The sequence below is a fragment of the Alosa pseudoharengus genome, unplaced genomic scaffold (genome assembly GCF_046254945.1).
Source record: "Alosa pseudoharengus isolate Yale_2024_CS ecotype anadromous, Long Island Sound unplaced genomic scaffold, YU_APseudo_1.1 YU_APseudo_1.1_scf_10, whole genome shotgun sequence".
Taxonomy (NCBI): domain Eukaryota; kingdom Metazoa; phylum Chordata; class Actinopteri; order Clupeiformes; family Clupeidae; genus Alosa; species Alosa pseudoharengus.
This window is the reverse complement of record NW_027468565.1, coordinates 3,476,810-3,494,246: the sequence shown is the minus strand read 5'-3', so window position 1 is coordinate 3,494,246 and position 17,437 is coordinate 3,476,810. Positions and strand designations below refer to the sequence as shown.

General features: G+C 40.0%; 1 protein-coding gene across 6 annotated transcripts in view; it reads left to right on the top strand.

Annotated features, from left to right (window-relative positions):
• Positions 1 to 17,437, top strand: part of cecr2 (CECR2 histone acetyl-lysine reader) — a 73,950-nt gene that overhangs the window by 18,339 nt on the left and 38,174 nt on the right. For all 6 annotated transcript variants that reach the window (XM_076302960.1, XM_076302970.1, XM_076302937.1 and 3 more), the window contains exons 3-7: positions 8,889 to 9,072; positions 9,435 to 9,562; positions 9,657 to 9,740; positions 9,865 to 9,926; positions 15,969 to 16,129. In XM_076302960.1, coding sequence (XP_076159075.1) covers positions 8,889 to 9,072; positions 9,435 to 9,562; positions 9,657 to 9,740; positions 9,865 to 9,926; positions 15,969 to 16,129 — 619 coding nt within the window. The remainder of the gene's footprint in view (positions 1 to 8,888; positions 9,073 to 9,434; positions 9,563 to 9,656; positions 9,741 to 9,864; positions 9,927 to 15,968; positions 16,130 to 17,437) is intronic.

The following is a 17,437-nucleotide window of genomic DNA, read 5'->3' as shown; positions in this document are numbered from 1 at the left end:
GATTCATACTGTATGATTTTTAAACTGGCATATCTTACATATACAGTGTTGCAGAACTGTTTTTACATACAAGTTGGTTCAATATTGCAAACAACTCATCTATATTATATTTTACCACATCTGCTCGCGGACCACTTGGGATCGCTTGCGGACCACCAGTGATCCCCGGACCACACTTTGAGAAACACTGGTCTACGAATATGACAGTGGTCCAGTCAAATCTTTTACTGTCTATGGTCAAATCCCAGCCGAGCTATAACTGTAGCTCGATTTACCTGTGCATGTAAACATACTGACTGACAAAAAATCAGAATGAGTAATTATAACAGATGAGTAGCCCTGTGGACAAAATTGAGATGTGTGAAACACTATTTGACTCAAATGGTAATCAGAAATAATTTGTTATCAAAAAAAGACTAAAATGTGTTGACTAAAACTGACTAAGACTAAGATGCCTTTAGTTTTCTTTTGACTAAAACTAGACTAAAATGACGAGACTTTTAGTCGACTAAAACTTTACTAACAAAAATGATATTTGAATGACTAAATATGACAGACTAAAAAGGACATTTCGTCACAAGACTAAGACTAAATTAAAAATAGGTGACAAAATTAACACTACGGCAGTGTGTGTAACCATGACATGCCATTTTAACATGCAATAGCTAACATCATACGTTATGGCAAGTCTCCTGAAAATGCAATTTCAGATAGCCTACCTGTAATTAGAATTATGTCTAGAAACAATGAAACTACAGGTATTCATAAATACAGTGATATAGGGCTAGTTCAATTACTTTTGCACACCCCCACACCTCGCTACTTACCTTAGCAATTGGTGAACATGGAATCATAGGTAGTCCAAATGATTGCAAAAGGCTACAGTTTATTAAACCCTACCACCCGCAATAATTCTACACACGATAGTGTCTCCTCATTGCGCTCCTATTCTGAGACAGGAAAAAATTAAACACACCACAATGAAACATGCCATTCACCCAGTTTCTGCACAAGACAGACTGAGGGTGTTTTGCATCAATGGATGCCAGCAGAAGTCTCTATGCCCCTCTGTGGGATCTCATGCTCCAGCATCCAAATCCTTTCTACCAACCTAAAGTGTTGACCTCACCCTTTAGGAGCATTCATTGAGCTGCCTCCCTTCTGTCCAAAAGTCAGGATCGGCTGTGGCTACAGACTTTATGCCTAGAGACAACTGTTTGTCTGTTTCGGAGCTCAAGCAGAGGGCCAAGCACAGTCAAAGCACACTGAATTGTGGAGGCTATCACTTTAGCATAAAAGGCATCAGGCTACAGGACCCCCATCATTTAAAGGCGCTCAAAGCGATGTTGACATTCAAACAAAACAGTGATCTAGCTCACTACTCCCTCACCCTCCCTCCCGTGCAATTGAAACTCTCCTAAACGCGCATCTTGTAAGTGATTGGCTGGAACAGTTCATGTTTTTATGGTCTAGGCTGGACCAAGTTGTTTTTGTTTTTTCTACAGTGTATTCAGGGCACAGGCAGCTAGCGGATGGTGAGGTGATGTTTGCTATATGTGACAAGAAAAGTTTTAGCTTAGAAACCGAATAACATCGCTTATGGCACTTTTAAAGGCTGTGTTGCAGCATCCTGGAAGAGTGTCTCTATTGAACATATCTGTCTAAGTGCAAGCTGGGCTTTGTGAGATACCTTTGCCCACATTTATAGCCTGCATTGGTGGCCTGATCTTTCAACTTCACACGCGTGACAGGTGGCCAGCATGTGGGTGTCAGGTCTTGTCTCAGTTTCTAATGTCAAATGTGCTCAATGTGGACTACGGGAGCCTGACCGCTCTGTGTTGTCGGCCTCACGCCAGCACCTGCCAGCACCTGCATAGCATGTTGTTGCAGTTCTACATCAGGCTTGCCTAAGACAGCCTAGACACTAAGAGCTCGCCAGGACCCTGCCTGCTCTGTGTTGTTGGCTGTCTGCAAGTAAGCTAGACGCTAGAAACATGTCAGTATTCAGTGTTTCCCCTACAATGTATTCATCAGCGGCGCAGTGCCGCTCCTGGAATTCAAGCGCCACTGCAAAAAAGTTGCTTAATTAAAAAAAAAAAAAAATAGACGCAAGTGAACTTCAGCAACAGCTGCCGTTCGTTCAGGTTTCATGTCAACAAATAATAGTAGGCTAACGTTGAAGGCGCAGTCAGGGATTCCACAGGAGATCACGCTTGTTTGTGTTTATGTTTAAGATTATTAGCAGATGCAATTTTGTGCAAAAAAACGTAGCCTACATTATGTTAACCAAGGAACCAAATTAAACACGCCAGCGAGATAGCTCGTCCCTACCTTCAGTAGCCCATTCCCAGATAAATTCCACGCATTGTTTCGTTTTTGTTTGTGATACAGGCAATGCTTTCAAGCCCTGTGTTGCTAACATACCTAGGCTGTGAAACTAAGGTCTAACTAGCCTATTGGTGGGTTTAATTGAATTTGAGTAGGATACGCAAGCACTTACATCTGAGATAGTTTGTAATCCCTTTAGAGCTCACCAAAATTATAGATATGATACAAGACACTTATCTGCTATAATCCAAGATAGATTTTCTTCGAATTTTTGACCATTTATTTTACCAAATGACATGGGAAATTTAATTAATTTCATCCACATATTCTTATGCACCATGCACAACAACGCTACTAAGTTAGCTTAAAACCGTGAGAATCAAGCCAGCGTCACGGGCCGTCACGGAATTAAAGTGACAGGCAGTCAATTCGACTTGCACAGCACCAATACAGTGTAATGGCATGAAAGTGAAGTCTATATAGTTTATACAGTGCTGTGCAAAAGTTAAGACACCCATGCTGAAATTGACTAAAGGGAGGAATAAAAAACATATTTTGCCTTTTGTCTCAATGCCTTAACAAAAAAAAAATCAATTATTTTTTAATGTAGGCTATCATGTATCGTAAATAAATAAATGTTATTATATATAAATGTCTTCACTTATGCACAGCACTGTATATTCTAAATAGTAATAGTTTGTACAGTGGCCTACAGTGTACAGTTGTACAGTGGCTAATACTAATAATGTAAATGAAAAAGGTGAAAGAAAAACATGAATAATCCTGTTCAAGTACTGCAATAATCATGCTTTGTAAATGCTTGTGTTGATGGTTATATCATAATTTGTAACTCAGTCTGTCCATTTATTTCACAAAATCCACCAGAAGTCACCACTTAAGAGTCATTTTTTCAAATTGTTCTCTTTTTTGGGGGGGTGGGAGGGGGGGTGGCTTTCAGCTTGTGTTCATGACTCTGATGGTAGTTTAGTACAATACATAGTTGTCCGTTTTCGCCAGTGAGGTACAGTAGGCTATATGTGTTGTCATTGATTAACATCAAGTGAACTCACCTAAAAGATAACATTCTTTAACAGTAGAGATGTCCGATAATATTTATCTGTTAATATCGTTATCGGATTTTTTTTGCCTTAAAACCGATAAAATAATGCTTGCGTTACACCCAAATAGTGCCTATGCGCTCCTGAAGCGTTTACCGGCGCACAGATGATGACCTCATCAATCTGCGTCTTGAAGCATACAAACAAGCGTGGGTGGCTGCAGTAACAAACTTGCTCGTGGTAGGCCTGTTAAACTCGATTCCTTTTAAGGATCCGGGTTATTCTGAGTCACTCACTAAACTGATCCGGGTTGAACGAGTCACTTGAGTCACTTGAGTCAGTATTGCTAAATCGCAAAGAAATTCAGTCCTACGTTCAAGCAGTGCAGTGGGGTGCTTCATTTCGTTAAGTGCCTTCTCATGTTGGATGTGGATCCTCCATGATTTGAAACCAGGTTTTTGCAGTACTTGCATTTAGCCTAAGAGTTTTGGTCTCCTGGTCAAAGTGCATCCACACATTGTTCATCTTTTTGGTGCTCATGTTCAGAAACTTTGATCTTATTGACAGGGAGGGTAGCCTATATTATAATAATTAATTATTTGTTGTTGTTTTGTTAACAATAGAACATTTGCCTAGGTCTAATGCTACTCTGCTACAATGTTTATTACCACTACTATATACTAATAGTAGGCTACTATGAATCTATTCTAATAGGTATTATAAGCAGCTAATACTAGGCAACTAATATTATTAGCCTATTAATCATAGCTATATATATATATATATATATATATCATGTTAGGTAGACTAATATAATATCATATATAATATAATATAATAAAACATAATATAATATAATATAAAATAGCCTAATATAATAGCATCAAAACCTCCACCCACTCATGGGAAAGAAAGCAGTTTGAGCCAGACTGTTTATTTATTGTCTTAGCCTAAGCAATTGACTTTCAATGTAGACATAGAAACAGGAACATAGAAATGCCCTGCAGTGACTAAATTATTATTATTATTATTATTATTATTATTACTACTACTACTACTACTACTACTACTACTATTCTCATTAGGCCTATTATTATTATCACCTTGACACGAGTAGAAACTAGGCTACTTGCTCGTCTACAGATCCACTCATGACAACTAGCCGGCTGATTCGGCTGACTCGCACTCATAACAACAACGTAACCGGCCCGCTTGGCTGATCCGACTGGCTAGCCTACTCTCCATACAGAGCTTGCAATGTTTCAGACTGTCTTCGCGACCTAATTGCATTTTAAAGTAGGCTATGCGTGCAGAATATATGTTATTTCAGAAGTGAACGCATGGCTTTTGTTGTGGATTTTCTTTTAACCTTGACGAGGAGTTACTCGCTCCTCTAAAGATCCACTCATGACAACGTAGCCGGCTGATTCGGCTGACTCGCACTCATAACAACGTAACCGGCCCGCCCTGCAGATCCAACTGACCCGGCTAGCCTGAGCAGCTCCATACAGAGCTTGCAATGTTTCGGACTGTCTTCGCGACCTAATTGCATTTAAAAGTAGGCTATGCCTACGTGTAGAACACTGTATGCTATTTCAGAAGTGAAAGAATGGCTTTTGTTGTGGATTTGTTTTTCACCTTGACGAGGAGTTACTCGCTCGTCTACAGATCCACTCATGACAACGTAGCCGGCTGATTCGGCTGACTCGCACTCATAACAATGTAACCGGCCCGCCCTGCAGATCCAACTGACCCGGCTAGCCTGAGCAGCTCCATACAGAGCTTGCAATGTTTCGTACTGTCTTCGCGACCTAATTGCATTTAAAAGTAGGCTATGCCTACGTTTAGAACATTGTATGTTATTTCAGAAGTGAAAGAATGGCTTTTGTTGTGGATTTGCTTTTCACCTTGACGAGGAGTTACTCGCTCGTCTACTGATCCACTCATGACAACGCCGGCTGATTCGGCTGACTCGCACTAATAACGTAACCGCCCGGCCCAGCGATCCGACTAACCCGGGTATACAAAGCAGCTCCATTAAGAGCGTGCAATGTTTCGGACTGTCTGCGCGACCTAATTGCATTTTAATATGCTACACATCTATACACCAAATCTAAAGTATGCCTAGGCTACATGCAGAACATTGAATGTTATTTTAGAGGTGAAGAATGGCTTTTGTTGTGGAATTGCTTTTCACTTTGAGGAGGAGCTACTCGCTCGTCTACAGCCACTCATGACAACGTAGCCGTAGCCGACTCGTACTCATGTAGCCTAACCGGCTGGCTGATCCGACTAACCCGGCTCTGCGGGAAGTTAACCAGTTATCTCAGACTGCCTGCTCACTCAGTCGCTTGAGTTGATTTGTGGAGTTGTGGTTATCCTACTTACGAAATGGTTACATTTTTGGCAGATATGATGGCTAGTAGGCTAGCTAATGTTGCAAGAGGTTTGTGTGTGGCGCTGTTTATCGTTTTAGATTGAATTGTAGTAGGACTCAACTGATCCGAGTTAATGATACTAGAGACTCGCGACTCGTGGGTTAATTTAAAGATACGGGTGAAAGATCCGAGTGAATCACGACTCAAACAGGCGTAGCTCGTGGCCGTAGTAGCCCCTTGCGTTGGCCGTGACGCCCCTTTGAAAATCAGAGGTTTACAGGCCACGGTGGCCTTGGTGCCCCCTTCTCTAAATATTCTGCTTTGAGTCCTACTAATAGCGATATATTTAGCCTATGGCCTATGGCCAAATTACGCAGTGGAGAAAGTGACAGCGCAAGAAAGAAAGTGCGTCCAAATTAACCCATCCTACTCATCACACAGACATCACAAGTATCACATGAAAGAGCTTTTTCTCAGCTTTTAAACGATGTTAGCCGCTAATTGCTGTGGTGAACGGTTCGCGAGAAAAGTAAATAATATCATTCAATTTAATCATAAATTCTACCGAAGGTTTTGCATCCATCTCCCTACACATTCGTCTCGGTGGAATACTTCAGAACCCTTCGTTTAACATATGACAAACCATATATCAGAATAAACAGCAGACCTTACCGAACAGAAAGGTGTAAAGCAGTCCCCTGTACAGTTAGCCGTTCCAGACTAATCCCGTTTTGAATTTGCAGTACGTTTCAACATACATGGATGTCTCCAAATTTGGGATTTAAGTTTTACACTGTGTTTAAATTGTTCCACATTATTTCATAACGGGCCAAATACAAAACAAATATTACAAATGTCGCCTAGATATCGGTAAATCAGAGGACAGCTGACTATAAGAGTTTGTGAAAGTAGCCTTCATGATCACAAAATGCTAAGCTATTTGAGTTTCTTAAAGCTGAGCTGTGCTTAAATTGTTCAATACATGATTTCATAACAGGCCAAATATAAATAAATGTTAAATATAGCCTAGATATCTGAAAATATTAGATGATCAGATGATTTACAGTTATATGTAATATGTCATGTTTTATGTTTTTTTAATGTTTCATACAGTGATGCAGGTCTACTGCAGTGAATACAACTTTGATCATGTTTATAGCCTACTACTGTATAGTTAACTTTGGCCTTGGTGCCCTGACATGTGGCCTTTGTGCCCCCCACCAAATATGCCCAACTGAAGGCCAAGTGGCCTTGCCCCTAAAATGGTGAAATTCTAAGCCTGATTGTGGGTATGGCCCGTTATGAAGGCCAGTCAGTCTTTTAGCCCCGTTCATTGGACTAATACTAAAGGAGGACTTTGTTTACTACTCTGGAAGGTCTGGATTGAAACGTTGTGCCTTCCTTGTTCTTATTGCACACTACAGTACCTTAATGTTGCATCTCTTTGTTGTTGCTCATGTAGAGCAGTGCTGATTGAGCCCAGTTTATAATTTAAATGATTGCATTAGCCCAAGTAATGGGCTAGGGACACAGGCTGCTTAGATTTGTACACCTTAAATGTTTCATTTTTTGTACTTCACCTCAAGCCTGAAGTATTTTTTGTAGCTCAAACAAATGTTTTCAAAATTGTGCAGTATAGTTGCCACATTGTAATTGACTCATATTTGTGCATTCATTCAATTAAGGTGATTGAGTTTTAGTTAAAGAAACAGTTCATGAAGCATCCTACAAATGCAGGCTCATTTAACACAGAAAAAGGGTAGCCTGTCATACACTATGCCTGTTATTTTAGTTGGCTTTAAATTCTGCTATGTTGCACATAGTTGTTCAGGTACAATGTTTTATCATTTGTGAAGAAGTCAAATTTGCCCTATTTGTTGTGGGCATTGTCAAGATTATCTCAGGGAGAGTGTAATCCAAACTGTTGTTTGAGACAATTTAAAAAAAAAAATAAACATGGAACTTTTTCCCTAAATTAAGTTGAAGTATTTTTCTTATTTTGCACAGACAATGTTAACATTTGGAAAGCCTTGTTGCATTCAAGAATGCATCCAGTGGGGCATCACAATAACATTAAGCATGTTGTGTTAATTCCACAACAGGAGATATGTGATGTTACCCAAATTAGTTTTGAGGAAAAATAACCCACATATCGACATCGGTATCGGCTGATATCGGAATCGAAATTTGAGAGTTGGACAATATCGGCATATCGGATATCGGCAAAAAAGCCAATATCGGACATCCCTATTTAACAGTTATGAAAATATTTGTTCAGGTAATCACGTGATCTGATAACATCTCATGTTCTCCTTTAAAGAACTGAGGATATATTCATAACTGTATTTTCCATCATTTGCATGTTTAAAGAACCTGTAAATGTACAATATTGTTTTAATATTGTAATACTGGGAACACTGGCTATTTCATTTTAAGTTCTTACATTTGCAATATGTAAGCCACGTAAACTCCCTCAGCCATTCCTGTTTTATTTCTTAGTTTTTCACAAAATGTGACTGGTATAAATATATAAATGATTGATTAAGTCCTAGGACATCTCCATTTTATTTGCAGTCATTTGCCTAAGCCTATCACAACAGGCCTATCCTCCATGGTACAGCAGCAAAAAAAACAAGTCAACAAAATAACACAGTAGGCTATTTTGTTATGAAAGTGGTATGGCTCCTTTAAGTGGTCGGCTACTACAGCCAGATAGAATATGCAGATGGATAGCTGGAAGAGGGAAGGTGGCGACTAAAGTAGATAAAGTAGAACCTTGCACAAGGCCATTACACTGCGTACATTCAACACAGATGTAATGTCAATAGGTTGTGCTAGACTGAAATAAGCATAGTTGAGGTGGCACCTGAAAGCCAGCGGCAAGTAAATAGCGCTATGCTTCTAAACTTTAGGGCACTCCAGTTGAGAACTAATCACTCACGGACCCTCCCCCTCTCACACACATTGGCCTACACTGCCAGACTGGCTCCCTCCTTGTTTTTCAAAATGAAATGGGGGGGGGGGGGGCACGTTAAAAATGTTCAGGTCACACATACACGAGCAGTGGTAAACACCAGCTATGTCTCAAAATGGTCCATTTCCCCATCCTCATTTTATATTCTAGGCCTCAAGGCTTCAGCAGTTACCTGGAGGACATAATCAGCTACCGATGGGAGTTGGAGGAGGGTAAACCCAATCCCCTGCGGGAGGGTCCCTTTGAGCAGCTGCCCCCCCGCATACAGGTGGAACTGCTGCATAGACTGTGTGATTATCGTTTGGATGCTGCTGACGTTTTTGATCTTCTCAAGGTAGTGATGAATACATTTCAGGACCTCAAAAAATCTTCTAGTATTCATCATATTAGTTAAATGTAGAAGTATGCACATTTCTTAGTCACTGTCCTTGGAGGACTGCATCAACACCTACCCTTTCAGTATATATTTCATATGCATTAGACTCTATAACTGAGATGTAGAGTTGCCTATTTTTTCTCAGCTAGCTTTTAAAGGACAATGAGGCGTAATATGGCACAACATGAGGCGTAATATGGCACAACAACTTCATGAACTTATAACTTACTATCTGAGGAGGAACTGGATAAGTCTAAATATTTGTCCTTCATGTGATTTCATATGTCCTAACAAATTCAATTTACATTTAATTTAATTAGGGCCTAGATGCAGACAGTTTGCGTGTGGAGCCACTTGGAGAGGATGGAAGCGGTGCTATGTACTGGTATTTCTATGGCACTCGCATGTATAAGGAGGAACCAGTGCAGATCAGAACAGAAGGAGCCTGGTAAAGAGTGTGGATAGACAATATGCTGTAATTCATGATTGAGTCATGACTTATTTGAGGTTTTATTGTAATTCTTCTGTTGATTGTCCTGAAGTGAAATGTTTGTGGTGAAAGAACCTGAGAAAAGGAAAAGGGGAAGGCCACCAAAGAAGAAGAATCTTGAGGAGAAACTACTGAGGTACCCTTGACCAAGATGTCACTAAGATGTGCTTTCTTTTACTGTTTGAACTTGACTAGTCCTCTTTAGAATTGTGTTGTATTCCAGTCTAAATACGAATTTAAGTGAAATGTCTGTTTTGTAGTAGGACAGATGCAATGATGGATGAAAGCAAGAATCTACACACTGGGTCAACCTGTGGTTCAGGTAAGTAATAGTCCATCATGTTTTATGTACACTGACATTTAGCCATTATTTTTGAAAGTAAGCCATTGTTGGAGGCAGGGCTTACAACGTTTTAAATTCACAGTATTCTGAGTGGTATTTTAATGTTTTTGCAGCGGTGCCATGGCAACCAATCCATGGCTATGTATATATATATATATATATACACTCTATTTATCTCTGTAGACATGTCATCTGGAAAACCTGTATTTATCCAACAATACACTACATTATTAACCTCGAAGTCGAATCATTTTACCTTCACTTTATTTCTGGGAAATGACATACTAGTGCATCTCTTAACTATGGCAAAAATGTACATCACGGTATATGTATTTTTTAACATTTCAATACACTGTAAATGTGGCCTCTCAGTGGGTAAAGCAACTGCATGATGGCTATTGCTGCACTCTTAACAATAACTTAAATAACTTTTTATCTGCTTATTCTAGGTATTGGTATTAATTGACCGATCCCAAGCCCCTCCTCCCATTGTCAGTCCCATAGTTACTGTTGCTAAGTCGGACAAGTTTGCAGGAAAGTGTGCGAGAACGCGTGTTCAACATGGGGACGCAGCACCCCCATTTAGCCGAGTGCAACAGTATGCTGGATTTCTGGGCGTCAAATAATATTGATATATTCAAAAAACAGAGGTCAGAAAAGCCTTCAGTATGCAGATGGACACATTCACTATGTCCGCTGTTATCAACGAGGTGGAACACCACAAATTGAGGACAAACCAATCCGGTGTCGTGGATCTTATGGGATGCATGTTAACTGGGGATAAACAATTAGCACGTTATCACGAGCAGGTAGTTTACCGTATTTGCTGCAGATGTGACTCTGATTCAATAAACAGGTCTGTGCAAAAATATGGTGTCGACGTGTCCATAACAAAATCTAACCATATTTCGAGGATTAATAAGACGGGACCAAGTGCTGCAGATCCAAGTTCCCACGCAACTTAGGAGAGTGACTAGCCTGTTAAGCAGCTCATGTTGGGGTGGAGAGATAGCTTCTCTTCGGTAGGCCGATAGCCTACTTATTATTTTGAATGGCTGCTTTAGAAGGAAGAGTTCAAATAAACATGATACAAGTGTATTGAAAAGAAACCCATATCACGCATGACATATGTTTGCAGACGTGATTTGTCTTGCACTAGACTTCATCAGTGCCCGCTTATGCTATAATTAATTTAAACATAGGCAATGTAGTAGCCTAGGTCTAATATTGGCGATTTCGAGACTGCATAGCCTATATAGCAAGGCATAGTTTTGAATTTGCACGATTCGATCTTTAGAAGACATTGCTCTCGTTCAGCCATGCAGTAGGCTATTATTGCGTTCATGTGAAAAAATGATCGTTAGCTTATTTCTGTGAACAGTCTTCTATCCCAAGTTAAACATGGCAAGGTAGCAAAGCTGAAAGTAGGCTTATTCTTGTTGTGTGTAAGGCGATACGTGATTCAAGGTGTAGCCTTTTGCGCGTCTTTCGTATGAATGTGCGAGTTCAGTTCCTGCAAGGTAGGTATAATTTTTTGCGTAGGCTTATGTTGTCGTTTCATCAGTGGAAACCAGATTTAGTTATGTTTTTGTGTGTAGTTATGAACACAAATAAAGGCAACATTTTCGTACACACTCAGATTTCTTTACTGAAAAGTAGCTATCCAAAGTTATGCAAAGTTAGGCCTATGTGTGTTAACGTTTCACACGGTCAGGATATCGGATGTCACTTCTACAAGTATCCCAGGCTTATCTTTGAACCTTTTTGAGCTCTTTAGTTATTTAGTTACTTAGGCTACTCGCAAAAGAAGCATTATAGCATTCGCATAACCGGCGTATTGTCATACAGAATGGACACTAGAAAATTCAAAATTGACCGAGGTTGACCGAGGTCCTCCGAAGTCCTCATTGTGACATAGTAAAAGGGGGCGGGGCTTGGGATCGGTCAATTGTGACCAGTGTTGGGAGTAATGCGTTACAAAGTAACGCGTTACTGTAATTCCACTACTTTTAGTGGTAACGAGCATGTAACAAAGTATTTTTGTAAATCCAGTAACGCAATTACAATTACTGAAATTTCAAAGAGTTCGTTACTTCCGTTATTCTGTTGATCTTGAATGAATGACTGCAGACAAGATGCACATTTGCTGCTTTGTCTCCCGACCTTAGCTGTGTTTCCAGCGATTGTGTTTCATGTTTAGATTGCAGATGCATTCTTTACAGTTAATAGGAGCCTCCTCACATTCCTCCTTATTTCGGATTTATGCTAAAACACACAAGAGTGCATTACGCTACAATTTAAATTGGCATATTAAAAGCCTTTTCCCTTTCGTTTCCATCTCGTAAGCTCCACTACAGTAAAAGCGCATTGTTGTTTATCTCCGCTCTTTTTCGCCTATGCGCAAAAGCCTCGTTATATCAATTTCTCATTGTTACAACATAGCCACGCCACAACACCAATAGGCTACGGTAGCCTATATATAGCTTTGGCACAAGCAAGCACACGTTTAACTCGAGAGGAAAATGCAGATTTCACTTACCAGATAAAGAAACCTCCAAATAGCCTACCGTACGTAACAGCGATGGATTCATTTGTCTGCGACGGAACATGCAACTTCTCTCTGGAACACCTTATCAGCTGAAGAGTAACCTTCTGCATAGTGCGCGACAATCCCAAACTCTCGGATGCATTAGAACTTATATCGGTAGGTCAGCATTTGTGCAGCGCAGGCTTTTTCCAAACTGGTGGTGCTTAAAATGCTATATAATACAACTGTGTTCAAAGCAGGAAGAGGATAACCTAAGGTTATGTGTGTGTGAGCAGACAATAACTCCTTTGAAAATAGGCCATTTAACATTGTTTCACATTACATCCCATTGAACAAATTCCATGTAGCTTACAGAAGGATTGCAATAATAATGATAATATAATAACTTATTACTAGTGCTGCCACTAACGACTAATTTTCTAACGACTAATCTTTCGACTAATTTTTCGATTAGTCGACTAATCTAAACGACTTTTTTTTTTTTTTTTTTAATCAAGTGTTTGTTATTTCGTTGTGTCCATTTTATTTTGAACTCAACTGAAGGGAAAACTTAAGTAAACTGTTCAAAAACATTATGTGTAAAAAAAAGAAATCACCATCAAATGCTACCATCAGGTCTAATGTCAGACCTTTGATATACTTTATTTGTATGCCAGTGTTGCCATGGACATAGACAATGTTCAATGTTTGTCAAACTTCTTTGACCTGAGGGCCGGTCATGGCACCTACATGAACCCACCCCTCATCAAATTATCATTATCAATTATTATTGTTATGCTATATTGTTATACATGCACTTCAAAGCAGCCTGATGTTTAAAGTGCTAACATTGTTCACAAAAAGTTTGTGAAAACATGCACATTAGAGGACTGCTTTACCAATGTAAAATATAATTAATTCATTGCTTTTGCATGGTTGCATGATAAATACTTCTCAAAACACCAGCAATTATATGGGTGGCATTGTTTTGGGATGTTTCTCTCATCAGCACAAGCATCATACATAGGCAAATGGAAAGAATATTAACATGACATTTAATTATGCCACAATAGCTTTTGGCCAATTTATTCAAATTTGACTATACAATACAATGCTAGATAGTGTATTAGTCTGTGCTTTTATGGAAGTTGCACAAATCCACATCGTTCTATTAAATGTCGTTTCATAATTAAATAGCTTCAATAGGTTGAATCGGAGCTTTGCTACCAACGTTATCGAGTGGTTTCAGTTTCTCTCGCGCACACACATGCATTGAATGAACAAGAATGGTATGCCTCTATGTTTGATGACACTGATTGCAGAAACGTTTGTTTTCTTTTTCTGTCGGTCCGCGGTTCCTTGATCAATTTCTCAGCAAATTATCAGACGAAGCCCCGGGAATAATTTCACTCTGCGGCTCCGGGACCAGCAGTATCCACGTTGCGGCCGGTGCTCGTCCGCGGCCCATAGTTTCAGAAACGCTGGTCTAGCCAACTTTGAAAAGGCGTTGAGAATTTTGCAAATAAGCCTGACATCAGCATGTTCAAAACAAGTAGGCTACAGGCACTTTGCGCGTCTTACCACATAGGTTACCTCACTTTATCAGTGGCTTGAACGCTAAAAAAATATGCGTTGTGACTTATTGAACATGCGACGCGCACCTTATTGTTGATATCACGGGGGGCGGCATGTTTTTTTGTATGAATGAATAAACGACACACCGTTGCGTTGTCAACGTGAGCCACTCTCTTCACTTCATTTATTGCAATTTCCACAATACTAGTCAGAGTCTGGACCAGCGTAACTAGTTTAGCTCCCCCCACTTAGCTCTGCCTATTTGAATTGCGCTTGCTGAAAGCAGGCAGGCACGCAGTTTTGCTGCTCGCATTTACACTTGCGTGCATGGCAGGGTTTAAAACATGACTGCCAAAGTCTAAGTAGCCTGTTTGACAGTCGTACTTTTCAAGAGTTAATAATATCATTAATCACTTAATAACAGCCGTTTGAGACGGGAGACCAAAAATAAATAGGTGGTCAATAGTAAAACGACTCTTCGACTAAAAAAAATGCCGTCGACTAATTTTCATGGTCGATTAGGTCGACTAATCGCGGCAGCACTACTTATTACTATATTGCAGAATTCAGTGTCAGTGCACCACCATGCATACTAGTAGAAGGCAAGCAGTAGGCAGTGTACTGTACATATCTATCAAACCACCTAGATGGTGAGGGTGGCGCAAAACAAGGTCAGGGAGGCCTTCATGCATTGTAGAATGTTTTGTGGTCGGAAAAAGTTTGAGAACTCCTGCACAAGGCTATTGTTTTGAAGGCCCGTTGAAACTACAATAAATAGGTCCAAAAAATTAGGTTTATTGTGTGTGTGACTGTTCAGTACTGTTCATATTGACATTTTAAAAGCAGACTTAAAAGTAACTCAAAAGTTACTTTCTCTAGTAACTAATTACTTTTGATATACAGTAATTGGTAATGTAATTGAATTACTTTTGAAAGAAGTAACTAGTAACTGTAACTAATTACTAATTTTCAGTAACTTGCCCAACACTGATTGTGACATAATCCAAACTTGTATTACACTGACACATTACATCTCACACAGATTTGCAGTTATGCTGTCATAACTGGTTAAATAAACATTTACCATGGTCAGGGGCGGACAGGGACAAAAAATCGTCCCTGGCATTTTCGGTCTTTTTCGGTCTCTTGAATGAGTTAACGGGAAGAAGAGCGGGAGAAGGCTACTTTCACTGAAGTCATGCCAACAGCTACACACACATTGCGAACAGACTCTAGTCTAGGCTACATAATGCTACACCAGCACAGTAGTCAAGAATCGCGGGAGTCGGGAGAATTCCCAGTGGTAACGTTTTGCGGTCGGAAGAGGTGAGCTTAAAAACAGCCATTATATAGTTGTTTTCATAAGTTAATTACTGCTCGATCACAGCCCCTTCCCTGTCACTCCCTGTGGCACCTCCCCACAGACCTGGTAGCCTTATAACAAAGTAAGTGCTGTGATGAACGGTCATGTGAGTTTTAAATGGGTGGTGGTGACATCTTTTTAGTTGCCCTGGATTTCCCCCCTAAAATAGGAATAGTCCCAATAAATGACTTACCATGCTTAATAAATTAGTGTTGCTGCAAGCAACTACAACTCCTGCTTAATTGTGGCTATTCTGCTGTTTTAAAAAAACTTGAATTAAAAAACAAACATTTCATAGGGAAAGTTTATATCTAAGTTGTTGTGGTAACATATTGTAGGCCTCTATGTTGTGCAATGTAAGCCTGTTTAATTTTAGGCCTATTAATTAATAAAGTAGCATATTTTCTACTGGACATTCGATCTATTTATATATTTTTCCTGCCAGACAACTACACGAGAAACCGGTCAATTTCCGTCTGTAGCCGTCTACAAACGTAAACTCTGGTATGTCTATAGATGTGTGCATGTGGATCCACTCCTGTCTGTTCTGTTTCAGATCGTGAGCGTGGAGCCTGGTCCCTGGTTTGTGATACAGAAGAACAGTGGGCCAGACTTGCTGAAAGCATCAAAGACAAGCAATCACCTCAAGACCGTCATCTGTATCGCATCATCACCCAGAACTTCATCCCAGAAATTGGCAGTATGATTGAGCATAAAGTAAGTCAAATCTCTGCACCAGGGGTCCCTGATATCCTTAAAGGTTTGTTGGATTTTGAGTTCTTGGAATTCAAATGAGAAATCAATTTTTCAAACGGGGCAAGTGAATTTGCATGGCTTTCATCAGTATGTCTTTATGTGCTATGTACAGTGTATTGTAATTGTATGTCAGATGTGTAATGGCCCATTAGTTAGGAACAATAAAGGTCTGAGTATACTTCTGCACATACGGCTATGCTGTACAGTCATATGGTCGTGTGTATCTGCATTACAAATTATGCTCCTTTTGCTGTTGCTGATGCACTCTCTCAGCAGCACTAGCTGTGTCACACAAACACTCTCTCCACTGTGAAAATTGATGGTAAAATGGCTATTTTAACCACTTTTTCCATATAGAAATACAGAAACAGTCAGTGTGACTATGTGTGACAGTGTTTTTTCTTTGAGCCGGTAACATACATCTCTGGAACTTCCCAGATTTGGGCCCTCTAGGTCACTTGAAGTGGCCGTGAAACACAATTGAGGCCTGAAGCCAAGTCTTGTGAAGCTATAACTTAGAGTTGGATGTCTCGAGACCGGTCTTTTACGTGGTCTCGGTCTTGTCACAGTCTCGACCGTCTTTGGTCTTGGTCTTGTCTTGGTCTCGGATCCCTCGGTCTTGTCTTGGTCTCATTGTCTTGGTCTTGCGGTCTCGGGTCGACATAGTGGTCAGGAGATTTGCAACAAATATGTCCATGATACAAAACATAACATTTGATAATGCAACATTAAATTATTTCGCCTTTCACGCCCTTCAAATGCAACCTTTCAAATGCAACCAATCAATGACATACATGTATTTTGTTGTGATTAAGAAACTGGTGCTCATCCAATCAAAAGACGCAAGTGTAAGCCAGCGCGAAACGTTAGGTTTACGTCGTAGCTGTCAGTCTCAGTCAGACCTAGTAATAAGCGTCAGCGAATTCCGCCATCCTTAAATTTGCATTCACGGAACATAAAGAAATTTGCAGTCCAGGGGCAAGAAAGAAGCATTCTGCAAAATGCAAGTTTTGCAAAGTCTCTCTCTCTCATCATTGTCATGCAATTGCTATAGCCTACATAGTTTATCTCACCCAGTCTACGAAAACATTTACAGTGAGTGAGCTCCCAGTCACACACATTCATGACATGGTCTGTCTCTGCATTGTTCTGTCTGTAGTTGAAATAATACCTTCTTAAATTTAATTTAAACTGGGACTGAACCTCTTACCCCAGCAGGGTTCTCAAGTCTCACGCAATTCAACAAGTTCACACGCTCACACACCACAC